Source organism: Chelmon rostratus, chromosome 2 (genome assembly GCF_017976325.1).
Source record: "Chelmon rostratus isolate fCheRos1 chromosome 2, fCheRos1.pri, whole genome shotgun sequence".
Lineage (NCBI taxonomy): Eukaryota > Metazoa > Chordata > Actinopteri > Chaetodontiformes > Chaetodontidae > Chelmon > Chelmon rostratus.
In genome coordinates this window covers 5,215,572-5,242,909 of record NC_055659.1, presented here as the reverse complement: position 1 = coordinate 5,242,909, position 27,338 = coordinate 5,215,572, and the positions used below count along the sequence as shown (strand labels likewise).

The 27,338-nt window shown below is 40.3% G+C and overlaps 3 protein-coding genes across 5 annotated transcripts; all 3 read right to left on the bottom strand.

The window, feature by feature from the left end:
• Positions 1–1,144: 1,144 nt before the first annotated feature.
• Positions 1,145–4,956, bottom strand: LOC121620118 (complement C1q subcomponent subunit B-like). Its single transcript, XM_041956072.1, has 5 exons — positions 4,800–4,956; positions 4,005–4,164; positions 3,112–3,343; positions 2,347–2,467; positions 1,145–1,627 (listed from the first exon to the last, which is right to left on the bottom strand). Exons 1-5 carry the CDS (start codon positions 4,800–4,802, stop codon positions 1,418–1,420), a joined length of 726 nt encoding a protein of 241 aa, XP_041812006.1. The 5' UTR covers positions 4,803–4,956; the 3' UTR covers positions 1,145–1,417.
• A 2,127-nt stretch (positions 4,957–7,083) lies between these two features.
• On the bottom strand, positions 7,084–13,150 carry LOC121624484 (complement C1q subcomponent subunit C-like). 2 transcript variants are annotated; one of them, XM_041962166.1, is made up of 7 exons: positions 12,994–13,150; positions 11,664–11,779; positions 11,482–11,544; positions 10,837–10,987; positions 10,299–10,439; positions 9,468–9,594; positions 7,084–9,089 (listed from the first exon to the last, which is right to left on the bottom strand). In XM_041962166.1, exons 2-7 carry the CDS (start codon positions 11,767–11,769, stop codon positions 8,955–8,957), a joined length of 723 nt encoding a protein of 240 aa, XP_041818100.1. In that variant the 5' UTR covers positions 11,770–11,779; positions 12,994–13,150; the 3' UTR covers positions 7,084–8,954. The 2 variants fall into 2 exon arrangements, with proteins under 2 accessions (XP_041818100.1, XP_041818091.1); XM_041962157.1 differs by lacking the exon at positions 12,994–13,150 and adding an exon at positions 12,109–12,239.
• A 2,976-nt stretch (positions 13,151–16,126) lies between these two features.
• LOC121623605 (complement C1q subcomponent subunit C-like) lies at positions 16,127–27,330 on the bottom strand. 2 transcript variants are annotated; one of them, XM_041960940.1, is made up of 7 exons: positions 21,100–21,251; positions 19,894–20,067; positions 19,319–19,495; positions 18,245–18,321; positions 17,084–17,200; positions 16,905–16,985; positions 16,127–16,562 (listed from the first exon to the last, which is right to left on the bottom strand). In XM_041960940.1, exons 2-7 carry the CDS (start codon positions 20,054–20,056, stop codon positions 16,410–16,412), a joined length of 768 nt encoding a protein of 255 aa, XP_041816874.1. In that variant the 5' UTR covers positions 20,057–20,067; positions 21,100–21,251; the 3' UTR covers positions 16,127–16,409. The 2 variants fall into 2 exon arrangements, 1 of the variants encoding a protein (XP_041816874.1); XR_006007842.1 differs by lacking the exons at positions 16,127–16,562; positions 16,905–16,985; positions 17,084–17,200; positions 18,245–18,321; positions 19,319–19,495 and having other exon boundaries at positions 19,920–20,067; positions 21,100–27,330.
• Positions 27,331–27,338: the final 8 nt, after the last annotated feature.

Here is a 27,338-nt window from a genome sequence, read left to right as displayed (position 1 = left end):
AACCAACAGTGTGTTAGTACATCTCTCAGTACATGACCTTCTCTGTCAGTGACGAAGTAATCCTCACAAAGCTCACAATATATAATTTTCTAAAACAGCTGGACACTGTTACTCTTAGCAAATGTTGCTCAAACAGGAGGAAATAGGGCATTTGTTGGGGGACTATTTCCAGTGGCGGATTAATCCACATTTGTTGCTCAATGAGTATTTCCAGCAGCAGGACAGTGTATGTGGGATTAACTTGAAATAAACAGTGCACGTGTTCATGGTAATGAAGAAAAATGTCACCCAGTTTAACAGTGTGATGTGTTTTTAATATTTCTGGACAATAATGGAGCTCTGTGGCACAGAGGAAGACGATATTAGGCTCTGGATACGTTGATAATATGTTAGCAGGATCAGTTCATGAGATGCTGGAAACTTCTTTCAGGAGATGTTAAGACTGGATGATGAAACGATTTATTCCTACATTAAAGGTTCACGAGAAAATAACACTAAGAAAAAATGTCTAATAATAATAAAATAAATAATAATCCAGCACCTGCACAGCCTGCACACAAGCACATTGCTGATGGAAATGTGAAATATTCATTCATATCAGATGTCTTAAATTGACAGTCGCCACTTTGTCCTCTGTTAATTTAACTGCAATTTGAGTATCAAGGATCAATTCTTCTTAGTCATTAATGCTTCCACTCTGTGAAAAACATTATCAACATAAAAGATTTTGCTGGTGCCTCTGATGTCACTGACTGACAAAAACAGAGTTGTTAATTGGTTATACATGAAGCAAAAAACAAACAAAAAAAAATCACCTTTTATCAAAAACAAACTGTAGAGCAAGCTTAGAGGATGCTCTACCAAGTTAATACAGACTAAATTTTATACTGCAGGTGATGTCTGTAGTGTCAGGAAACATTTGACCACACGGGGGCAGAAAGTGTTTGTCACATGAGTCTGATCTTCAGTTAGTTTTGTCCTCGTTTGATATCAACCTGTGCAAAGTTATAAGTATGATCAGTAATTTTATGACTATAGAAATGCAATGTTTACTGAGGATACATGATAGAAGAGTTTAAATGACGTGTGTCTCTCAAGTGACAGAATGAAATGAAACAGACACTTAGGACTCAGGAAACATTACTAATGTAGCTTTAGTTTTTAATCAGCCTGTTACACTGGATAAAAACTGTGGACAGCAGGTTTCAGTGTTATTTGGCTGTCAACATTTGTTTATATTTTGATTTCACATTGTACATTTAAAATGCACTTAAACTAAGGCAGCAGATTAGAGTCAATCTTTATTGATTCTGCTGACCTTTGTACTATTACAGAAAACACACATTTCATTTAGTTGCTGTAAAGGTCCCCAAAGAGTCTGTAATGTTATGAAGGCTGATTTTGTGGATGAGAGGCTTCAGGCGGTGGGGAAGATCAGGAAGCCGGTGAAGGTGTGGCTGGTGCTGCTCTGGCTCGTCACGATGTTGTTGTACCTGGTTGCCTCCAGGGAGACGGTGTCTCCGACCTGCAGCTCCAGGACCGCCGAGCCGGACGTGACCAGGAAACCTTCAGATGTGTCACACAGTGTCATGAGACTGTCGCTGCCCTTCACCAGCTTCAGACACACCTGGATGTGAACAAATACAGTCAGAGGCACAAACATCCGCAGTTCAGTGTCATACTGCAACTCAAAATGAGGCGCTGTTGCCCAATGAAAGGTGTCGGTTGAGACGTATTTTGCATCTAGTAAAGTAAAAATTGGTTGCATATAATCAACTTATATGATAAACAAAAACACTGACATTGAAGGATTCTGCAAAACTCTAGATCATGTCTGATGCCAACGATATGAAAAGTCTTGATTCTATAACATTTAAATATTTCACTGTGGTTTCGTTAAAGCCAGGGGACGATGGTTAGGGTGAATAAAAAGACAATTAAATGATCAAACGTAGAGAGATGACAGGAAGTAAGGGAGAAAGAGATGCAACAAGCCTCCCTGGATGGACCCAAACCTAGGATGTGGTTCATGGTCGGCATCTAAACCTATAAACCACGTGCCCTCAAAATATCTAAATTTTCAGTTAAATGCAATCATTCCTGAAATTAAAGCTAATCAAATAATTTAAGTACAAAGTCGCAGTAAATGGAAATACCAAAATAAAGTACCTCGAAATTATACAGGAATGGAGCAAATGTGACCTTTGACCAGTGGAAAAATGATTAAATCTGACTCTTGAAGAGAAAATGAAGCTTATCAGGAAGATGAGACTGACGAAGGCGAAGACAAACTAGACAGACAAAAACAGTTAAACAGTTTAGTGAGAACAAACTCTTCACACTCACTCTGCTCTTCACTGACATGTGGTAACTGAAGAAATAGACGCCTTTGACGGCACACGTGAACGATCCATTCGTCAACGGCTCTGACAAGCGAAACTGTTGATCCAGGTCCGGCAGAATCTCTCTGTTCACAGAAGTTTATAGAAAAACTGGTTATTGATTATTCCTTTATGGTTGTTGTATCATCAAAACTTTCATGAACCTCTTAGGGGTGTGGCTCGATGCTGGTCCACCAGTCCAGACTGAAATATCTCAATAAATATTACACATATTGCCATGAAGTTCCTAATGACTTTGGTGATCTCCTGACTTTTTCTCTTGCACCTCCTGATGGCCTGTTGGACAGATGACATTTGGTGCACACATTCATGCTACTCTCAGGATTACATGATGTTAGCAAATGCTAGCATGCTGACAAGCTAAATTCCCGCTTAATATCAGCATGTTAGCATTGCAATTGTAAGCATGTTAGCATGCTGATGTAAGCATCATGCTGTGCCTGTACAGCCTTTTTTCTCTCTTAATCTCTTTTACAAATCCTAAAGATGCTTTTGTCCAAACTTAAATTTGAATGTTGCTTTTTTTAGTCCTGAATATTTACACTATAGACAAATGTTTAAGTTTTCTGGTGCTTTAATGGTGACCTCAGTCTCTTTGTTATCTCATCAGTTGGCAGTTTTATATACTGACTCTTGTTTCGTCAGGAAATACATCACATGAATCACCCCTGCTGCTCTCTCTGTGACTTCAAACCGTCAAAGCACTGACCTGTTGAAGACGATGGCAGTGTCGACCTCTGGTACCTGAGATAACATCCGTTTGTAGGAGAAGTAGGATCTCTGCTGGTTGGTAGGGTTGTAGGGCCGTCCCTTCTCCCCTGGCCTGCCTGGTCTACCGGGAGGCCCCGGGAGGCCCACGTCACCCTTCAGCCCAGGCCGTCCTGGGGGGCCCCAAACACCTGGCTCCCCCTTCTCGCCCTTGACAGGTTGACCTGCCTCACCTGCTCATGCAGAGAAACTCTTACTACATGTCTACATCTATACTGTAGGCTAATTAAAAACTGTAATAAACATGACAGCACTCCTACTATAATAAAAAAACAGACAGCAATGCTTATTATAATAACTGGAAATATTGAGAAATTTAGCATCAAGCTCGTTCACTGCAAAGAAAACACAAACAAAACAGTCAAATGAAGAAAGATTTTCACCAGTCTGACAACATGTGTGACAAATCATAAAAACTGAAAATGCAAAATGAACATGTTTTCTTAATTCCTCAGTGTTCTGTCTATTTGCATGTGTTTTCTTGATCTGCAGTACATTGAGCTGTCAGGGCTCACTAGTGATGGGATATATGTGCTTGATCATTTTTAATCTAAGGGCAGTACTTCATGAGAACATGATCCGACAAAAAAATGAATCACTTAGTAGTCAATACTTCCAAACCTCTCACCAAAATTTAACCTCAACTTAGAAACACAGGTTCCCCTTCTGCATTAAAAAAGTGAGTCAGATGAACTAAACCTGAACACGAGAACGTTCAATAAACTGCTTCAGTTTAATCAAGCACAACGTCATCACACTGACACAGGTTATGTTGACAGGAAGAAAAAGGTGAACAGAATGTATAAAATGCATCTGGTGTCTTCATCAGCTCACCTGGGTCTCCCTTTTGTCCCCTGAGACCATCTTGCCCGTTGCGCCCATGGCTGCCTGGTATCCCAGGGATCCCCGGGATTCCACAGGACTGCGAGACAACCGGGCCGACGTGAACCAGCAGTAGAAGCACTGCAGTACTGCAGCTCAGCCACTGGGGGGCCTGAGTGAAGATACCAGTTTTGGTCACTTAAGAGGACAATGCATTGACTCTTAATGACTCCTTGGAGACTTACCTTAAACTTTAACCATAGCCAGTACATGTTTACACCCTAACAATGACCTGAACTAAACATCAAGTCTTAACCAAGGCAATCTCATGTCTTGCCTTGTGGGAACCAGCTCTTTGTCTCAAATTGGAAGGTTTTAATTGAGTCTAATTATCATAATTAGAAATTTGATCAGTAGAACCCAAACAGTGAGACACATTATACAAATGACAGAAAGAGGATATTCAAAGTCGATATCCTTACATGAAAGTTTTGAATGGTCTAACCAATTATCCACAAATCATATATACAATATGACACATAATGCTGAAATTAGGATAATAAATTCAAGTTAAAGACAAATGAATGATTAAAATGACTGAGGCCATGCAGGCATCCTGTCTACTACATTTAAAGGTTAAGTGTAATGACATGGATGTAAAGTCAACATCATGAACCATGCAGAAATAAATGCTATGAAACATCTCATGTCTGTATCAGCAATGCTTCTGTCTGATGGAGTTATGTTCCCCTGCCTCTCTACATTTATTTCTTTGTTCTCTGGCTTCGTAGGACACAAAAGTCTCACCATTTGCAGGCAAAGCAGTCGCTCGTCTTGCGGTGGAGGAATATTCTGACGGAGAGCGGAGGTGAAGAGCTGTCCTGCTTCACAGTGACAGCAGCAGCTCAGTCAGGAAAAAAAGGGAAGTGAAACGCTTCAAGAGAGCACGATCGCTGCTCTGCTGGTCTTCATGACAATCATTTTTAGGATACGACACTGATTGAAGCAGCAACCTTAAAAACACTTTGCTGCTGTCAGTGGTGGAATGAAGCTCAGCACACATACTCATGTACTGTACTTACGTTAGTTCATGTTATTTATACTTCTTATCCACTTTGTAACAGTGAAATGCTATCTAACTATCTATCTATAAACATAAAGCTGAGAACGCTAACTGACCTTTAGCACTGAGCTTTTTTTTAGGAAATCCACCAGAGGCAGTGGTGGAAGAAGTATTCAGATAATTTCTATATCTTGACATATTTTTACATATTATCATATATATCGAAGCAGTTAAGAACAATGTATTGCATTTTATAAATGTGTCATTTGTCATTTATCTTTCAGTAACCAGCAGCTTAATCTGTCAATACATGTTGTGGTGGATAGAGCAGAATTTTTCCCTCTGATGGGGAATGCTGTTATGAAGTACAAATGTTAAGTAACATGACATGAAAATACTTAATAAAATACACTTATTTAGTTAATTATAGTTGACTTGAGTTCTTAGTTACTTCTCACCACTAACCACAGTTGTGGTTTTGTTTATCTCCTGTTTGTTCAGCTTTTTTGGTCATGTCTGTTTTCCTTTCTCGTCTTTTTGGGTTCAATTCCTGTAAATTTTAAATAATTTAATTGCATTTTTCTGACAAAGCAATTTGCCATCAGAGGAAGTGAAACAGTTTAACAAAACGTCAGGAAAAATTCCACCTGAAGAACTGATGATCAAGCACCACTGAATGCATCCAAATTGAAAAAAAATATTTTCTCTGGATTAACATTTTGTTCTGTTTTTCTCTGGACTTCCTCTTTGACACAAACTGGTTTCCTGGCAGTGTGTCGCTGAGCCCAGTTGGGATGCCAGTATCTGTTCCACAAAATACTTAATTTCCTCAACAGTATCTATCAACAAACAGCCAATATATTTGTTATAATTACATCCTGTGAAATACGCCAGTTTGCCATTTTCTGTCTTTCTCAGATCCTCTTTCCGTTTCTTCCTCCATATTTCTGCATGTTTTGATCGAAATGTAAAAAACATGTTCTTTGTTTCTCTGGGACATTCTCATTTGTCAGTGCTGGTCTGGATGATGCTATCAGACCTGATGAATAAATGCAAACAACAATTTGCTAAAGTCATCAGAGCTTAAATGTATGATGCTTAAGATTTTCATGATATCAAACCCTGTTGTTGACATTATGGTCGGTATCCTTCTCTGCAAGATAAGATAAGACTTTTTAAATCCCCAGCCGGGGAAATCTGGGTGTTACAGGCAGCAGGCAGTAGCAGTAGGAGGAAAAGAGCAACAGACTAGAGAAATACAAAATAAAAGATAAATGTCCATTGTATACAAAAGACTATATAAAAAAATATTTATATATTGCCACAAAGAACTCTAAATATCCCTTAGTATTGCCCTAAAAATATACTGGGGAATATTCTGTGGAATTTCACAGTATATAGTGAAGTTAGCCATTTATTGTCCTTACATCTTGTCATTACCTCTCTAGTTTTGTGTTGTTAGTGGCGGAGTTCACCATTCCCACACTCTATTGAAGTTGCCTTCACATTCACGAGGAATTCTCTGGAAAAGAGGCCTCACTGTTCACTGTCTGCTCTCTTTACACCTGTAGAGCCGTGTGAAGTTACCGCCAATGCAAATGCAACATCCCACTGGTGCTGCTTCACACTGAAAGTGCTCAACTGGCAAATTAAACAACTGATCAGCTAACGGAAAAGACACGATTCGTTATGTGAAAATCAGCAACAATAACAAGCAAACAAAACAAACATGCTGTAAGAAATAAAACGGAAAAGGGATGTTAAAGTTGTGTTATTATATTCATCGTAAAACTTTTTAAACTGATTTAAAATATTGTAAAATACTGCATGCACAAATTATAGAAATGGAGATGATTACATGCAACACAAAGCATTCTGGTTGTTTTTCCAGTTGTTTATGTGGGTTTATCAGTTCAAAACATGTTTGCTGACAGACAGAGAAGATTCAACAGAATAAGTTGAACTATCTCAGGATAGTTGTCCTTTTTGTCAGGCCGAGACTCAAATCAGGACTCAGACGCAGAGATCTCAAACAACACAGGTTTATTTACACGCAATCCAGAGACCTCTTCGCTGAGTGCAAAACAAAAGGCTATGAAACTTATCATGGGATCAATAAACAAGAGAACAATATCAATCACAATAAATCAAAGAAAAGCACAAGGTAACAAAAACACTCTGGAAGGAGGATCACAAATAAACAACGGTGGCTACAAAACCTGGTAAACCAAAAATGGGTAAACCAAGGGAGGAAGAACACAAAAGGCAAAACTCAACAAAGAACCTCACAAGAAAATGTAAAATAAAATACACTCCTAAAAGATGGAGGAAACTAATCACTAAATCACAAAGGTTAACAACAAAAAATCACTCTATGCTATTAACAAGATAAAGAAAACTAAACTAGATTATTTAATTTACAAACAAAAAACACTCACGAAGAGGAACAAAGGCTTACTAGAACAATAACGCTGTGGCTGTGGGCAAGGGACAAAGACAGGCTCGAGTGAATCGACATACAGACAAAGACACACTGGCACAAGACAAGGGAGACGCAGACTATTTAAACACAGGGTAATCAGGAACAGGTGGAGACAACAGGTGATCAGGGCGGACACACAGGTGACACATGAGGAAGGGCAACGGCTCTGAAACGAGAGGAGAGTGAGACCTTCAAAATAAAACAGGAAATGACAAGACAGAAAACTCCAAGATGAGACCAGCCTCACCACGGTGTGACACTTTTCTGAAATGTGCATTATTCAGATATAAGACTCCAGTTTTATTTTCATTTCCTGTGTTGTTGCTCCACATGTTGTTTAAGATTGTACAAATTCAGTTTCTGTTCCACTAAGTGTATGAATGACAGGGAGCTGGAGTTATGGACTCTTGAGAGTAAAGCACTTTTGTCTGGTCACCATTTAGTTCAAGATAGAGATTATGCAGAAATGTCTAAGGAACATCTCAATGTTTGGTCGACACTTTGGTCTTTTTTTTGTTTAGTTGATCCTCAAGTGTCATTGAATCTGACCAGCGACAAATTCTGTCACAACAAAATCACAGCTTTCACAATTTGTGACATTATCTTAATACTCTGGTACCATCGTGGTTGGTCGATTAAAAACATGAGCAGTGGTGACATAGCTGAAGTCCCAATCACATTCACGTGTCCTGTGCATGTGAATGGTTGGATGCATACCTTGTGGCTCCTTGTCAATTGGTCAAATGTTGGGGAACTTTGAAAAGATAGCAAATCAGAAGAAAGTTCTTTGTCCTCAAGAAGACTATAAAAACTGCATTTTATGGGAAAACATTTTAGGAGAGCTGCCTGTCATTGGCTTTTCCTGATTTCACTTTTTAGTAAGATACATCTCCTTATTGTAGTTACAATAATAATCTTTTTTACCTTTCAAGCATCAGCGTACATAAGGAGATGAAGGCATCAGAGTGGAATACTTTCTGTCAATTCAAGTGTCACACATATCAAAGTACATGGAAAATAACACTCTTGGTCAATGTGTTTTGTGTACTTTTGAATTTATTGTTGTCACTTCATTTCAGAGTTTACACATACCTGTTTACTCATCTTTAACAGATGACTTTACCCTTTTGTAGCATTTGTATAAATTGTTTGTATTCCTCATTGTAACAATGTTTTTATGCTTCCTTGTTGGCCAAGTCTTTTTTTTTTTTTATCACAACAAGACATTACCTGGTTGAATAAAGGAAGAAAGAAAGAAAAGTAACCAGTGTGTACTTTTCAAAAGGTTAAAGGGTCAGTTTGAGGGAAGGGAAGACATTATTTTGACAGTAGTTTCAGCCTCAGAGTGTTGCTGTAAAACTACAAAAACTTAGTAGAAGTAAGGAAAATTTCTGTTTTGTGCTTCCCATCCTGTGTGTCAGTGAGGGTGCAGCAGGAAGCCGGAGAAGATGCTGTACCCGGCCTGTTGTCCTCTCATCCCTCTGTAGTCTTTAGTCTCCAGCCAAACTTCCTGATCCTTCGACAGGTAGACCGCCAGACCACCTGCAGTCACCTGGAATCAGTACCAGTTGGAATTTGATTAGCGTCTGCATCTTTTAACACCAGAGCAGGGCAGCACTGTAAATGATTACATTCACTCATGTACTGTGCTTGAGCAAAATTTTGAGGCACTGTCAAATCTCGACTTTCATGGACATCCTGGTCCACGTTTGTATTTTTGTGCTTTCCACCCCATTAGCAACCAGGTTATGGTAACCTGCCGTTTTCAGCATAGATCAGCATGTTGGTTGCTAGCTCAAGTCTACCATTGCTGTGTCAGATTAGTGCTGACTCAACAGATGGAATATTTATTATTTTTTAGTAAAGTATTACTTGACTGATAATGTAAATAACCTGAATATAACTCTGTGAAATTGTTAACGGAGCATACTTGTCTCCTGTTGCGGCGATGATCGCAGAACGCGGTCAGCAGTGTGTGGTCCAGCTTCATCAGCACACACAGTCGGTCCTCTAAAGAGGCGTGGAACACAAAGTAGTACGTTCCTGGGATCCGACACCTACAACACACAAAACTTCATGAATTCTCTGAAAGTGGATTTAAAGGCATTTTATTTAAGGCTTTAATTTTGTTTGGTGTAAAAACTGTAGACCAATCATAGACCTGTTTAGTTTTTAGCCATGCTAGTTAGCAGCACAGCTCCATGGATGTCATTTTGCCAGTTGCTTCAAAACTTTGGTCCTGACTTAAATTTCTAAACAGTTATTGGATGGGTTTCATGACATGTTGAACAGTAATTCATGGTCCCCGGATGTTGAATCCTACTGAATTAGTTGATTTCCTATAGCGCCACCATGAGGTTTACATTTGCAGTTAAATAAAACGTCTCAACAATTATTTGATTGATTGAAATTAAGTTTGGCACTAAGATTCATGCTCCCCTCAGGGTGACTGCTTTGGTATCTGCATGAAGAAGACCTGTAGTACTTTGAAATGTCCCTAATCAAATGGAGCTGTGATTCCAGTGTGCTCCTAGAGTCACTATTTTAATAATTATTACTATTTTAATTGATTTTTTATTCCAGCACCTATTTCACTGAGGTTTTGTGGATGTGCACACAACAACTCTAGCTTATTAACTTCGGTTTTGGCCTTTATTTTTTCTCTTGCATGATCATCAGGTCAGAATTGGAATTTGTCCAATACTTTGAAATACTTGCTAAAATAATTAAATGACCTGCAGCATCTGGGTGGTTTTCTCACCTGAAGTGTCCCGTCGTGGTGTCGTAGTCATCGTTGATGTTGGTGATGACCTGGGTGAACCGAATGACGCTGGCTTTGTCCGGGTATTCGTTAGTTCCTCTGGCCACACTGAAGGCGGCGTGCTGCTGGGCGCCAACAGTCCTGCAGCCACAGAAACAGCACAAAGTGATGCTCAGAGCTTGACTCGCCTGCTAGGTGACTCCTGTTGAACCTCTGTTGTCCCTTGATTAATAAATGGTGCATATTCTATATTTAGAAACAGGGTCGCTCTGCAAGGCAGGCCTTTAAGATCAGATGAAAATGCATGAGCTGCCATTTCTGTTTCTTACTGATTATATCAATCTGGTGCAGTCTGGTCCAGTGGTGACTGGAGCAGAGTCTCTATTTGCTCAGTCAGTAATCCAGCACTGACGCTCTGCTGAGTTGGGCAGGAATTGTTGGTGACTCTTGTTTTAATAATTAAACAAAGACAGCAAAAGCTACTCTGCTGTGTTTGTTAGAACACCTATGCCTTACACAAGGGTGTCTGATTACATACCCTGGATCTCCTGGTTCTCCTGGAGGTCCAGCCATCCCTGGGAACCCTGATTCCCCTGGATCCCCGCTCTGACCACGTTTACCGGGGAATCCCATCATACCCATCAAACCCGGCTCTCCCTTCTGTAGGCCGACACCTTGCCACGCTGGTCCTGTACACAGCAACAACAGGCCGGTCATTGTACATCATAACCAGCCACACTGACCTGCTGCGTCTGACAGTTTGAGGGAATAGTTGAACATTTTGAGAAATACGCTTATTTGCTTTCTTTTTGAGATTTTGATGAGAAGACCAGTATCAGTCACGTGACTCATGTCACATGGGTTTAGCCAGATGCAGCATAAGGACTGGTAGCAGGAGGGAACAGTTAGCCTAGCTCCATCCAGAGCTCAAAATGCTCTCTTTTCTTTATTCCTTCAGAGTTTTCTGAAGGAAGTTGAACAAAAAGAAAATAGGTACCACTTTCACATCTATTTTAGATTTTGTGATTAGATCAGGTTTTGTAACTTGAAGTGACTTGAATGGTCTAATCCTGTGGAGCAAGACAACGTGGGAATAGGAATGGGTTGAAACTTTAGATGGATCAATATGGTCACTCCAGTGTGTGTGTGTGTGTGTGTGTGTGTGTGTGTGTTTATTGGATACCTGGTTCTCCTTTCTCTCCTCTGTCTCCATCACGACCGTCTTTGCCAGGCATCCCTGGAATACCTGAGGATGGACAGGCAGGAAACAAACATAACAAAAAAGAGGCATACACACACACACACACACACACACACACACACACACACACACACACACACACACACAAACATGCATGCATATACCTGGCATTCCTGGTATCCCTGTAGCTGGGCAGCTCTCCATGGCGACTAGCAGGGGTATGGCCAATGAGAGCAGGGCTCCGATCATGAGGAAACAATGGTGGAGCATGATGGAGGACCTGACAGGGAGAGGAGGAGACAAGGAAAGGGCAAAGGAGAAGTGGACATGAGGAAAGGAAGGGAGAAATGAGAGGAGAAAGGGGGAGATAAGATAAAAGAAGAGGTGATTGTACAAGACAAGGAGAGAGGAGGAGAGTACAGGAAAGGAGGAGAGGATAGATGGAAAGGAGTGAAGGAAAAGACAGAGGAAACGAGGAGAAGAAAGGAAGACAGAAGAAACAAATAGAAATGAGCTTTATACTTCTACTCCAGGCAAATATTTCTACTCCACTATATTTGTCTGACGGCTTTAGTTACTAGTCACTTTTCAGAATACAGCTTTTCATACCCTTCTTGTCCAGTGAAAACCATGTATCTCCAGACGTGTTGATTTTGAATGTTTCTGCTGAACTGAAGGATGAAGTCTTCCTTTAAGTGTTGATACTCTACTTTTTTAACTAAATAAACTCTTTAAAAATCCTCTTGGAGCAGCTGGAAAATGCACAGACAAAGCTGAAAACAGGCTGTTTTTCTGAGCTCATGAAACTTTTTAGAGATACGTGGTTCAGCCACGCTGCAAACATATGATGATCTTATAGAATATGATGCATTGCTGTAGTTTAAACAAGGCAACAGCATATAAAGTATTTGAAATTAGCTCAATCTTAAACATCAGGAGTAAAATGCAACATATACATTAATGCAGCAGTAATATTAATCCACAAACATCAGATATAATAGAAAAAACACTGACCATTTTACTACAACATCAGGACTTTTCATACTTCAAGTACATTTTGCTGATGATACATACTTTTAAGTAAGGTTTTGAATGCAGGACTTTAACAAGTATTTTAGTATTGCTACTATGACAGGAGGAAAGTGAAAAGGAGGACAGGAGATGAGACAAGGAGACAAGAGAGGAGATGAGGGAAGAGATAGATGGAGGAAGTGGAGAAGAAGAGGAGACAAGGACGAGAGAGGAGGCGGAGGAGAGAAGCAAGTTCTGGCAATCTGGTATAGTCCTGTTTAGCAAATGTACCACAGTGCCTCTGAGCAACTGAGTCATCTGCAGACAAATGAACTCAGAGTATTCTTCCGATACCGATCAAATGTCAAAGTCCTTTTTTCATAAAGAAATAGACAATGACAAAAGCAGGAACAGGAGATCAGCTTGTTAACAAAAGCAGATTCTCTTGCAGAAAATAAATGTAAAAAAATGTCTAAAACTCACCTGAGTGAACCAACTTTAGGACAAATGAAACCCACCGCGGTGAGTTCAAGGCAAACTGAAGTGAAGCTCCGAGTCCTGCAGCAGCCAGATGAGGAAGCCAACGCAAAACCAAAGATTCAGCAGGTTTTTCATTCGAAATATTTTCCTGAGATGACTCTAAGCAGTTCTGCAAATCAGGGAGGTTACTGAGAGAGACAGAGAGAGCGAAACAGAGAGAGAGAGAGACAGAGAGAGCGAGAGACAGAGAGAGCGAGAGGATGAGGATGAAAAAACAGATCCTAAACCATTGGAGGAGTGTTCATCAACATTTTCTGTGTTTAGACTTTTGTGTTTTACACTCCGTGTTTTGTGTTGTTCAATGCTGTCGTGTTAAAGCAGGGAAAGACTTTCACTGTTGACATAAAGTTGTCTGAAATATTTTTGCTGTAGCATTTAGACTTCCCTTCATTTTAATTAAGGCGTCCAAACATGGAAAAAACAGCCCAAGACCAAAGGTACACTTGAATAAGGGTGTCCACATACATTTGGCCATGTAGGATAGATTTACTTATGTGGTCTACTTTAAGAATACGTTTGGTAATGTTCTGTATTTTGATTATTGTCAACAAATTCAATGAAAAAATAAATAAAAAAACAGGAACTGATCATACTCTTGCCAGTATATCTTCATGTTCTTCCTCTGTGCCATAGATGTCCATTGTTGTCCAGAAACACATTAGTGAAGCACCATGAACACACACACTGTAGTTTGTTTTGACTCAATCACAAGGACCATCCTGCTGCCACCACTCCCACTGCTGCCCCCTGTGGCCGGCAGAAATGTCACCCCTGTGCCTGTTGCCCTGTGCTGCCGCTCGAACAAGAGATACAGCCTCTCTCTAAAAATCCAGGACCTTTAATTCTGACCACCCCAGTTCAACGTCTGACTCATTCTTCCAAGATGCAGGTATCAGCGATTTAGTCAAAATAAAACAGATTCCCACACACAGTAATCTGAGGAAGAGGTCATCTGAGGATGTGCCATAGTGGCAAAAGAGTACCAAAAAGAAGAAGTTCAAAAACCAAAAGTGTTTCACTTCCATAACCTACAGAGGGGTCACACAAATCTTTTCTGTGTAAATAAAAGGAGTCTTTTCATGCAGTTTTAACGAGGTCTGTAGAACTATTTACAGCTCACACCAGGTGGTGATCTGTGTCACTCTCCTCTGCTAAAGGGATTCATTTCATAGCTGCGACGGGGAGATGTACATCTTTAAAGTGATTTGTGATTTTGAAAAATCATATTGCTCACTGGAGTGGATGAGAAGAAGGATGCCAGTTTCAACTCTGTGCGTCCAGTACAGAGATTCATGACATGGTTAGCCTAGCTTAGCACAAAGACTGGAAGCAGGGGGAAACTGCTAGCCTAGCTCTGTTGATATTCTGACCTGACTCTGGGTGCCTGTAGTATTTTTCCAGGTGGATGTCAGAAGATGTCTGGGCCAACAGTACTTGCTCGGGGTCTTTAGATATGTTAGAGTTTATATTATGTTTTAGGCCCACTCATTTCAGCATGTTTTTTATTTGGTATTTTGGCGGAAAGCCAGGAACAAGCCACGCAAGGCTTTTTAAAAGAATTTCTTCACTTTAAGTGACAGGACATGTTCGAGCACTTTCTTATGAACTGCAGCACTTGACTGAAAATAATTCACTGTGAGATTTTAATTCAATAGTACAGTAAAGTATGATAACACTAACAGGAACAATGAGGTGTAAGAACACTATAACAGCACACAGCCACATAGCATCCAGCATTGACATTAGGCTGTTCCCTGTGGCTGTGTTCACTCCGCTCCCTCCTTCACCTGAATGGAGTCAGTCTGTTGCACAGTGAGGCAACAAAACAGGGCAACCGGAACTTTTTGCCTCAGCTCTGGAAAAACAGTGGCTCAACTTTTTGCTGCAACGCAACACAATGTCATCCATCATGAAGGCGCTGCGATGGCTAATTGAATACATGCAAGCACACAGATTTCTTTGTAATGCGAGTACTGTACTTCTACTGTTTACACAAAGATCATGGCAATGAAAAATACAATTATTGCTGCTGTGATAAATTTCCAAAGCTGTGAAATCCTGACTGTGAGTTTTACAAGGTTTAGGTGAAATGAAATGAAAGGTTAAAGATCAGCGCCTTACCTTAACTCACTGACAACAACAGATAAAGCCAGAAATCTTGGTGTGATTATTGATTCTGATCTGAATTTTAACAACCATTTAAAGCCCATTACCAAATCAGCCTACTACCACCTGAAAAATATAACCAGAATTAAGGGATGTCTGTCCAAAGAAAACATGGAAAAACTTGTTCATGCATTCATTTTCAGTAGGCTGGATTATTGTAATGGAATCTTTAACAGCCTAAACAAAAAGTCAATTCAACAACTACAGCTGATCCAAAATGCTGTTGCAAGAGTCCTTACAGACAAAAAGAAAAATGGACCATATCACACCAGTCCCCAGATCACTACACTGGCTTCCTGTGAGTCAAAGGATAGACTTTAAATTTGCATTGTTGGTCTACAAAGCATTAAATGCTCTAGGACCAAAATATATTCTAGATTTATTAATTCCATATGAAGCATTCAGACCCCTCAGGTCATCAGGGTCAGGCCTGTTGGGCTTCCCCAAAATCAGAACCAAACAAAGTGAAGCAGCTTTCAGTTATTATGCTCCTCACCTGTGGAACAATCTCCCTGCACACCTGAGGTCTGCACCGACTGTCAGTTCATTGAAATCACAGTTGAAAACAGCTTTTACTTAAAGTAAATATATCTGCTAAATTATTTTAATCACTCTAAATGCTAAACTGCTGTATTTTACTGGCTTGTTTTTAGTTTTCCTTTAAATGCATTTTTGTGTTCGCAATTTTATAGTATTTTATTTGTATTTTATTATTATCTTTTAATTTCTCTCTTTCTTTCTTTCACTCTTTCTTTGAAAGTATTTGTTTTGATGATTTTAATGTATTTTTATGTTTCTGTAAAGTACTTTGAATTGCCTGATGTATGAATTGTGCTATACAAAGAAATTTGCCTTGCCTTGCCTTACAAACTGCCATGCAGCCAGAAAAGCCTTTAAAACCATTCATTAGTTTCACACTCGATAATAAACTTTAATTTTGGTTTAGTTGCATTCACAGACAAAGTAAACATTCAAAGAACATTTACATGAGTCAATATGAAGGAAACAAATCAGGTGAAGAAATCCAAAGTTACCTGTGGGTTCAGAATGCAAACCAAACAAAACGTTTCACAGATATTACTGTACTGTGAAAAATGTGACCTGAAATCAGAGATTTTTGGATGGTAAATTCATAAAGGGGTGCAGTCTCAGGGTTTCAGCTCTGACTCCACGCTGCAGTGAAATGATCCACTTTATTCTGAATTAGAGAAGAGCAGGAAGCCGCTGAAGATGATCTGCTTTTCTTGAGTGTCTCGTGCATCAGCCTCTTTCTGCTGGTCCCTGAAGGACTCCAGCCAAACCTTCTGTCCGGCTGTCAGCTGTAAGACCACGCCCCCCGACAGCACCTGAAACACAACACAGCCAATCACAGCAAGGCTTCATGACATAACTCAGCCATTAACAGATTAAAGAAACCACAGATTAATTGTCATCCCAAAGCAGCCTGAACTGTGTAAGGATACAACAAAGAACAAGAATAATGACGTCTGAAGATGTTTACAGTACGTAAAGACTAAAAGGTGTTGAGGGAAATAAAATGTTACGTCACTCAAAAACATCACGTCCTCCTTTGTTCTTGTCATAATTATTATTGCCACTAGAGGGCGTTTTGGGATGCTCGCTGAAATGTTTCTGTTGTTCGTCGTAAGAGGACAGTGTGAAACTTAAAGAAAAAGTTTGAAACCGACCTGATCAGTGTTCCTGTTGTAATCACAGAATCCCACCTTGTTGAACGGAGGGTCACTGGCTATACGCAGACACACACTAACCTAAACACACAACACATCGCACAGCAGTAACACAGTTTAATAACAATATCTTAGACGAGTCTCTGCAGATCGCTTTCTTAAAGACAGTGGTGTGTTACCTTGGCCACAGAATGGAAGGTGAAGTAATAAACACCAGCTACTCTGCAAGTGAAGTAACCTGTGCCTGTGTTAAAGTCCCCAGGTGTGTTGACCATGGTACTCTGGTACGTTACTACCTGATACGCACATACACACAAGCAGAGCACATAAATAACAAGATGATACAACCTGAAATGTTAAAAGAAAAAAGGTAAAGGAGTAGATGAAAAATGACATTTGTTGCCATAGAATTTGAACAATGTTCTTTTCTTTTATTCCAGCAGATTAAAGGTTCAATGTGTAAGAACTGGCCACCTGTTGAAGGACCCTCCGAACAAACAGGGGGCAGCACATCCCCATCGTGACCTCTAACTGCTGCTCTGCTGTAGCTACTAGCTGCTCGTAGCTAGTTAGCTAAGTTAGCCACGCAGCTAGTGGCCCTATTAGCTGACTGAGTCTGCCTGGACTGGGAGCTTGGAGCATTGTGTGATTGTTGGTTTTACTGGCCAACGAAACCAGGTTCAGCTGCCTTCCAGGGAACTTTTGGAACCGAAACCAGCCTCCGAGACTGAGGGACGCCAGTGTGAAGACGGGGAAAACAGTGCAGAGGTGATTTACAGCAGCTATGACCAAGACTTTGACCACGGCGACAATGAAGACACGGCAGGCCAGAACAGGAGAGCCATGAACTGGGAGAGGAAGGTCAGTCAGCGTTCAGAGCCTGAATATTTTCACATCTAACACTGAGAACCAAACCAGAGTTGATTATTGTAGTAACAGAATGAATGAAATGTGTCTTATAACGAGTTAGCTTGGCCATTAAGTTAATGTTCAGAAGGTGTACATTTGTATTTTTCTGTTTGATAAGGAAAACAGGTGTGGATATTTCCTTTCTTGACATTTTGTGAGTTTATTTTGCTTAGTTATTTGACTAAAAAAGACTAAAGAGAGCTTGTGAAACATCAAACTTGCCTCTTGAGGTATAAAGTGGTATTACAAGACAATTAGCAGCTAGCATGCTAACCAGCTAATCAACTTCAATAGATATCGCTCAAATAATTCTGTTACACATTGCACTTTTAAAGAAAGACAAACAGAAAACATCAGTTATTTATTTATTATTATTTTAAGTGATCTCGTAATGAAACAGCTGAGAGACAGAGAGGTGCGATGGACTGAACCTGGCTGAAGGCAGGATAACTTTGTTCAGTCCTCATCACTGAGAAGGCTGACCGGGCCTGCTGAGGGGAGTGTTCTCCTAGGAGCAGAGAGGACACACACACGCACACACACAAACACACACATACACACACACACACACACACACACACACACACACATACACACACTGTCTGTATATAGTCATTTCCACCTAGAGAGGCCTGAAAACATAGTGTGTGCTCATTGTGTATCTAGTCAAGTTCAAGTCATGGGTGTATTACATGAACTGGACACTGGACTTAAAGATGGCACCCATACAGAACTGTTCCCTGAGTGTTTGAGCCAAAAAAGATTTCTGGCTTGCAGGTTTGTGTCCGTGTTACGGCCCACTCTGTTTCTCCTGCTGGTCCCACCCACAAGTTTCGCAAATATAAAACCTTCATGGTTCAAACGCTCGTAATAAAGGGATGATATGTTGACGTCGTTTGCAGCTCGAGGTGTCCTGTTAACAGCTTTACAAACATCCCTTTTATAATGGAGGTCTATGGGAGAAGTACTTCTTGGGCTGCAGTACTGCGAGTGGCCACTGGAACGAACTGGTGTCAGCGTCATATCCAGCTCACTAAATACATCACAGTTAAATTTCAAAGCTTATTCATTTCTTCTTCTATGAGCCCAACTATAAATTCCTTTAGCCCTTCACCTTTGCCATTTTGTACAATTCTCCTTTGACAGAGGTGGGTCTTCTTTCTTTGTTCTGTTATCACTGCAGTCCATGTTAATGTTTTCTTTTAGGGTTTGAAATGATAACATATCTTTATTTGTAGATAAAGAGAGTTCTGATTATTGTCACTTATGAATTTATTTTGAACCTCTAAACGCTGCTAGCTTCCAGTAAACCAAGCTAAATCCCATTTCCCCTTTATATTTATTTCATTTGTTGAGAGGCTTGAGTGGACAGTTTGATTTGCACAGAGGTTCTGCTTCATTATCTGTCCTGTCAGATACTTTCTGAGTTTAACATGACGGATACTGTGAGGTATTACTCTATGTTAGCATGATATATACTGTAGGCTGTACGATCGTATCATTACCATGGGCAACGCTCTTCCCATCAGCGCCGGGGCGACCGGGTTCTCCCGGTTTACCCGTTGGTCCCAGATCTCCACGGTAACCTTTAGGACCCATGACTCCTGGCTTGCCCCGACTCCCAGGCTCCCCCTTCAGCCTTAGCAGGACGCTCGCATCCACCGGACCGCTGTCCATCACAGCTGGAGACAAACACACGAATGATTAAACCTGCAATAATTGATTGTTTGGGGAAAGAAATTTGAACACAACACTGATATATCATCACCTTTCAAGTTTATGTGGCAGATTAGTTACCAAACAGTTGCTTTTTTGCACATCCAGCAGTTACAGAACAACATTATTATTCATCTGGAGTTGTGTTTGTGTCCACCTGATGACTATAAGTATATATGCAGATTATAATCAGTTTAACAACTACCGGGAAAGAATCCTGCATGCACTGATTCTGCATACATTGAAAGGACAAAGCAAGCAAACCCTCAAATACTCCACAAAGTGGAAAGTTTGTGTCCAAAAACCACAAAACAGCCCAGCACAGCAGGCAGCAGCTCTGTATGTACATTCAGGAGGCTTTTACCTGACTCTCCTTTCTGTCCCTTGGCTCCAGGCCGTCCATCTCTGCCAGGGATTCCTGCCTCTCCCGGGCGGCCGTCCGTTCCACTACAGCTCACATCACATTGGCCGGTTGTGAGAAGCAAGGCCACGCCCACCAAAACCGCCAGCCCATAAGAACCTCCCATGGTCCAAAACGCTAGATTGAACAGAGATGTTTAGAACAAGAAGTTAAAATACAACAAAGAGATCATGAGAGGAAGCTATACATTATTTACTTTCACATTGCGTGCATGTGTTGATTTCAGTATTTGTATATTTAAATATGACTACTTTACGATGACAATATGTCTCCAGTAGAATTTCATGTCCGACAGTGTGGGAAAGGCTTTGAAACGTCACTCAAACTTTCACACAAAGTTAACTGAATAGCTGCAACATGAACATTTCTTTTGCTGTCATGGTGGGTAGGTGGATGGGACTATTTTTAAAATGCTGGCTATGACAGTGATTCAGATTGTAAGAGTAATGAAATTACAGATTGCAGTTGTTGTAATGAGGAAGAGCAGCAACATGTAACTCAAAAGTTACATAATTTAAAGATAAAGCAAGTGAACGTTCACCAAGGTGGTTCAATTTCATAACAATTTCATATTATTGACTGTCTGGGACAAAGACAACAAGTATAAAAGCTGATGGAATCATTTCAGTTCTGAATTCTTCAATTCTTTGTCCGACAAACGGCAATCTGAGGCAAACTGGTTTTCGAGAAACACATAAAAAAACACAGAATTCATTCACACACTTAAAAACAATCTTAAAATACAAAGTATGTTAGTATAATGATTGAAAAAATAAAGTTTACAGACCCAACATCCAGCATTTATCACCACAAAGGCTAAAATCTAAACTAAATCTAAAATGCATCCATGTGTAGATAGTGTATGAAATTAATTTAGAATTGAACTAATTCAGTCAGTTTCGACAGCCATTGATTTCAGATCATTTCTATGAAAATCATGTTGCAGATGTGTGAAGATTGCTGCAGATAGGTAATCCATCACAGAGACATTTAGTTACCTTAAATTATAACATGAGTGAGTAAAGTAATGATGTTTTGCTGTTGACGACTTTTGTAACGTTGACTGAGCTGCAAAAAAACATTGCAGTAAAACCTGATCCGCCTTTTTCTATCTTCAGTATTTCAGCACTTTGGCATTATTTTACTCACCAGCCGAGTTTTGTGTCTCACCAGCGGAGATTTGAAGCTGTGATGAACAAATGTGGTTTCCTCTTTTGATGAACAGATCAAGACTTCTTATTAGACTGAAGAGAGACTCTCTCTCTCTCTCTCTCTCTCTCTCACACACACACACACACAGACACAGACACACACACACAGAATACGACATCAGCAGGGAAATGAAACTCATGATGTGACAGAAAGATTTGTTGGACAATAATGTTTTTTGACTTATGCTTATTGTTAATTAAAGTGTCTTAATTCTATCCTAAACTGTTGAAGTATTTGCACAGAAGTGGTGAACCACGCTCCATCCTCGCTGTGAATGACTGAGCCTTTCATGCCCAATCATGATACTATGTTCTGTTTTTATGTACGTTTTACGCAGCGTCCCAACTTTTTTGGAACTGGAGTTGTAAGCCGGAGTAGTCATGAACTGTAGTTTAGCATGTTTTAACCCAATTTCCTACACTCTGCTGAACATCACTGACGGCCATTTAACACAGCATACGTTACCTTCAAGACTAGAAACTGTGTTTGAATATGTGGCCTTCAAAGTCCTAAATGTGAAAACATGAACTTCAGTCTCTTTCTGAAACACAGACACACAGCACACTGGAGCATCTGTGTGTGATGTGTTCACATCCTTACTTCAGTAAAAGTAACAGCTCCAAGGCGGGAAAATAATCCATTATAAGTGAAAGACCACTCAGAATTTAAAAGTATAAGTTAACAAGTGTAAGCAGTAAAATATCCAAGGGAAACAAACTCATAAAGAGACAGAGGAACAGAGTTTTGTTCAGTTCACTTCTGGATGAAATCATTGTATGTTAGTTTAAGGATGTTTTTATATTTTTAGATTGGATGAAAAAGAAAAAGAACAGAATTTAAGAAATTGGTAAAGAAAGAAGGGAAATTTATACTGCCAACAATAATGACATGAATGCAAACTAAAAACTAACCACATTGTTCAGCAACATCTCAATGACACCTGAGGTTTCGACACTAAAGGCTATTAGACCAGTTTGAATAAATTAGGGTGTCTTGGTCGCCCCCATGTGGTCATATCACACAATAGCAGCAGGCTGACATACTGGGCATTGTGTAAATATGTATCTGCAAGCAGCAAGAGATGCAATCAAAAGTGTTTCCTGCTCATACTTAATGCCGAATGGACTGTGTTCATACTGCAGTTTTCTACTCTTACTGACCACTCAAAGCACCGCACAAGCCAGCATTTACCCATTCATACACACATTCATACACAGGTGGCATAGGCTACCATGCAGAGTGCCATTCACACTTAAACACCGATGGCACAGCCATCAGGAGCAGTTAGGGTTAGCCTCTCAGCCAAGGACACTTTTACATGTAGACTGCAGGGGTCAATGGATTAATGGACGAGCGCTCTACCTCCTGAGCCACAGACCCCTTATGAGGACTAATGAGGACTCACTGAGCCTGAGCATTGATTGTATTAAAAAATATTATTTTTAAAAAGCAATTCTTAAGAATAGTCAGAGATTACTGTCAGTCTTACAATTGTAAAGAATTGGTATACACAAAAATTGGTAATGTTCAGTGGCTTGAAAATGTCTGACCCTGCCTACGCCCCTGATTATACATAATCAATGTGTGAAATGTAGGACTTATGGATTCATGAAATGTTATTGACAACATATGAATATATCAAAAATCTAATAAAAATATGTAGCATTAAATAAGTGGAAAACATAGAAACAGAGATGTGAAAAGTTAAAGCAGACGTCTAAGATGTGGAAACATGTCCCATGAAAAGCTGCACAGCAGCCATAAAAATGTCGGGAAAAGTTCAGACACACAACAGACTCACTGTCAAACTCCACTAATCAATACTTTTACACTAGCGATCTATCAAATGACCTGTGAATGGCGTCAAAGCTAGAAACTAGCTGGTGAAGAAGGTGAAACAGTTGGTGATCAAAGCAAAGTTAAAAGGAGAGTGAATATTGGCCTTCTGTTCCATTCAGGTGGGAACAAACACGACTCTGGTGGGACGATAATGCGGTTCCATGTTTGATGGGTGGGTGAATAGACAACTGTTTGATTATTTGCCAAACAACTTTTATTTAAAGTTTTTTTTTGGAGAGATTTTTGCCTTTATTGGACACTTGATTGAACATATTCCAGAAATGTTATCTGAAATGTTGTTGAATCACCACAAAGATAACATGAGACAGCATCTCTGTACGTTATCCTCACAATCATCCCGAACTGAACTATTGTCTTGTTACAGAGATTTTGCCTTGTAACACTTTCAGTGGGAGTTCATTCAAAGTGCCAATGCATGGAAACAACATGTCAGCGAAAGTGTGTGTGAAGGTGTGTATGTGTGTGTCAGTATCAGGATCAAAGAATGACAGCTTTCCTCTATTCCAAGCCAGATGAACTCTGATCCTCTGGAGTTTCTTCTTCACACGTACAACAGTGGCTGGAGATCCTAACAAGCGTGCGCTGTATTTACCGTTGTAGAACTCTATTTGCCAGAACTCTGATTGTATGTGTCTCTTCTTCTGTACAGAATCTGTTACCACACCAATAAACCAGGCTGTATTGTCTCCAACCTCAACGTCCCAGCTGTGAGTCCCTGAGTTAAAGCCCTCCCAGCCCCAGACAGAGCGATGATAGTCAGTCCTCTCTGGGTTTTCAGGTAGTTTCTGTCTCTCTCCGTGTCTCACACTGGTCAGATCTTCAGACAGGATAAATTCTGGGTTAGCTGTGTTTGGATCCAGAATCACAGGAGTGTAGGAGACCATCTCCTTCATCTTGTCCCAGATGTTGAAGGCCAGGTTGCCCAGGTGTTTGGCCTTGTCTATCAGAGCTCCTGAGACCAGCTGTGGATCATCCAGCAGGGGGCGCTGCTGGACTCTTTCCACTGCAGCCTTGTAGTTGTGCAGGAATGAGACGTCTTCAGCTCTCAGCTCCTCCTCTGTGGCTCTGATTGTGTCTGAAAGAGCTGCTATCTCTCTGCTCAGAGCCTCAATCTGCTCCTTCATCATCTGACTCTTCTGCTCCTCTTCCTCCCTCAGAGCAGTGATCCTGGCCTCCTCTTCGTCTTGTAGAAACTGATGAAGCTTCTTAAACTGCTCATTAATCCGCCTCTCTGTGTGTTGAGCCTGGACTTTAATGTGTTCTGCTGTTTGATCACAGTTTCTTTTAACTTGTTCAAAGAGCTTCAGTTTTGCCTGTAGGCGCTTCATTGATTGCTGGAGCTCCTTTTTGCGATCCTGTGCAAATTCATGGACTGGTCTAAATCTATGGTTGTTGTGTGTTTTTGAATCTCTGCAGACTAGACACACTGGCTGCTGATGGTCCAGACAGAAGAGTTTGAGTTTCTCAGCGTGCAGACTGCAGAGAGCCTCAGATCCTGCTGAAGAGCTCTGATCTCTCTCCAGTAAGAAGGACTCACACAGGTTCTTTAATGCCAGGTTGCAAGGTGGATCACTTCTTGATGATCTTCTCTTACAAACTGGACATTCCTGTATAGGTTTCCCTTGCCACCAATTTTGCAGACAGTCTTTGCAGAAGCTGTGGCTACATGACAGGACGACAGGATCTTTAAAGATGTCGTGGCACACAGGACAAGAGAGATCCTCCTCTGATCGGAAAGACATTTTCTCTCACACACCAGACAAACTGCTGAACAGGAAGTCAGTCAACTGTAGCTCCTCTTGAAAGTTCCATGAAAGTCACATTCACACTGAGTCATTTCTTTCTTCCCCTCAGATTAACAGTCCATGAATGCCGGCAGCAGCGTGATAAAGTTGCAGTACTCCCAGGAATTCTGTCTGTAGCTTTCCTCACTCAGGGGAAGTTGTGGGTCTAGTCTGAAAAAGATTCGTATTGTCTGTCTCTCAGTGTGTGTGTGCCTCACTTCCTGGTGGAGGAACAACTGTCTGTTTCCTTGTTTGTCTCAGGTGAGTTGGAGGCGGAGCTTTGTCAGGAAATCTGTGCCAAACATTGAACCATTAAGGAATAGAAAAGCCACGAGTTTCCTTTCACATCGCTGTAGGTTTTTACTCATCAAGGACAGCAATAAAACACAAGCTGGCAAATATACAGTGGAACTGAAGACAACAAATATGTTTGTAGCATTTGTTGTGTGTTGTTGTCTTGCACAAATAACTATGTGTAGCCCATCAACTGACATATTTCTAGTGTGCATATTTATGGATATTCATGAATTCTTTATTTTAACTGTGCTATAGAGAGTGAGGAATCACACTGATATAAGCAAAATTAGCAAAACTAAAGTTCCCTAACAGCATGTTGTGCAGGTCCCGGTTTGTCATGGACAGGAACATTTGTAAAAGCCAGTCACTCAAGTTACCTATCAAAGTTAGGTCTTAAAAATTAAATACAAATTAACTAAAGATCAAGTTACCAAACAATCTTAAGTTGTCATATCTGACAAGTTTAGAAAGTTGCCTTTCAGTTGCAAGTATTTTTAATTGGGTAACAAGGCTACAGTTCACGAGCGGGGAACCTCTGGCCTGCGGGCCACAAGACTGCTTGAATAAAATTAACACTCTGCAGCAGGAATTGGGTGCTATCTGTCTGAAAGAATTCATGGACATGAAGGGAAAACCTGTCATAGAACTCAGTGATAGCAAGTGTCTGTGTGACTTGGCCTTCACGGTGGACATAACCAAGAACTTCTAAGCATTTTTGCTTACAAATATGAAATAATTTGAAGGGAAATCAAAGCTGTAGGAAACACAACTGCACATTTTCCTGCTCGGCAAAAGCAAAAGTCTGCAATGACATCTGAATTTTTTATCAACTCACTTGTTTAAAATATATTAGGGCTTAAAATCATGCAGAATTATGGGCAGGGCTGCTTTGAGCGACAGCAACCAGGCTCATTCAGCCACCTCAGCTCCACCTCTTTGCCTATTTTTGGCTTGGCGGGGAGTTTGGTTGAGTCAGACACTGCCAAGATGGCAACGGCCGGAGCCGCTGTCACCGAGCTTCACAATGGATATTCAGAAATCTGTGGGTGATGTCACAGAGACTTTGTCCATGTTTTATACAGTCTATGGTTTTACATTGAAATATGGCCTGATGTCCCTCTTGATTTTCACTATCCATTGTCTTTTCAGTTCTGTTTTGACATGTGAACCAGGAAGTGTTGCTGCTCAGGCTGTCATATGAAAAGCAAATACTGTAGCCTCAAGAAGTTAACATTAAAACATATTTCAGTCCATTGTTGACTGGGAATAGAACAGAAAAAGCCAGCAATGATATGCAATATCAATTAAATATAAATAATTGGTCAAGTCAATTGTATTTTTGTTGTCCACTACAACATTTGCCTCAAATAACATTTCTAGTTCAGAAGCTGATTATCCTGCAGAAGCGCTCTGAGAAGTTTCCATGACAAGGTTATATACAATGCGATATATTTTTTGCTGTGTTGGGTCTCTCTGTGCTCTGGGTCAACATTGGAATCAATTTTATGTAAATCCAAGCTGACTACACTAGCAAGCTTCAAATATTTCAGAGCCACATTGCAAGCCTACAGAGTGTGACTGTCTGATGCACAAAGGATAGTACCGTAATGTTTAGTTCACTGTAAATATACTGTGCGTAGAGAAAATTGCATCTTGAAATAATGAAAATAATCAGTATTCCCATTTTATCATTCATAAACATTCACCTAGTTCATTTCTAAAAGATGTCAACACCCTGTGGCACACCTCTGTTAACGCTCACATGAAACTGGACTGATAGCCTTTTTAAAATAATTTGATGATCAACAGCATCACTATCTTTAGATAAATCAATGAAACGTGACAATGACAAATTCTGCTGATCAACTAATGCACAAGCCTCGTAGTTCAAGACTTTGGATGCTGCCGTCACAGTACTATGCACGGCTCTACGACATGATTGATAAGATTTTTAAAAGGCGCTAGCTAATTTGACTAGCTCATTTCATTTGGGAAAATGCTTCAATGAAAGCATCTGAGTGCTAAGTCTGGTTGCCCAGCAAAGTTGGTTGGAGGTTAGAGCCAGAGGGAGGAAATCTGGCATTTTCACATATTCTGTATAACCTGAAGGAACAAAGTGTGCATTGAATGCATCGCATACACTCTTTCCAGCTGAGATGTTGGTACGACCTTGAACAATTTCACTGAGTAATGATGCAGCATTATGTGAGGAGATGATTACTACTCATGCATCAA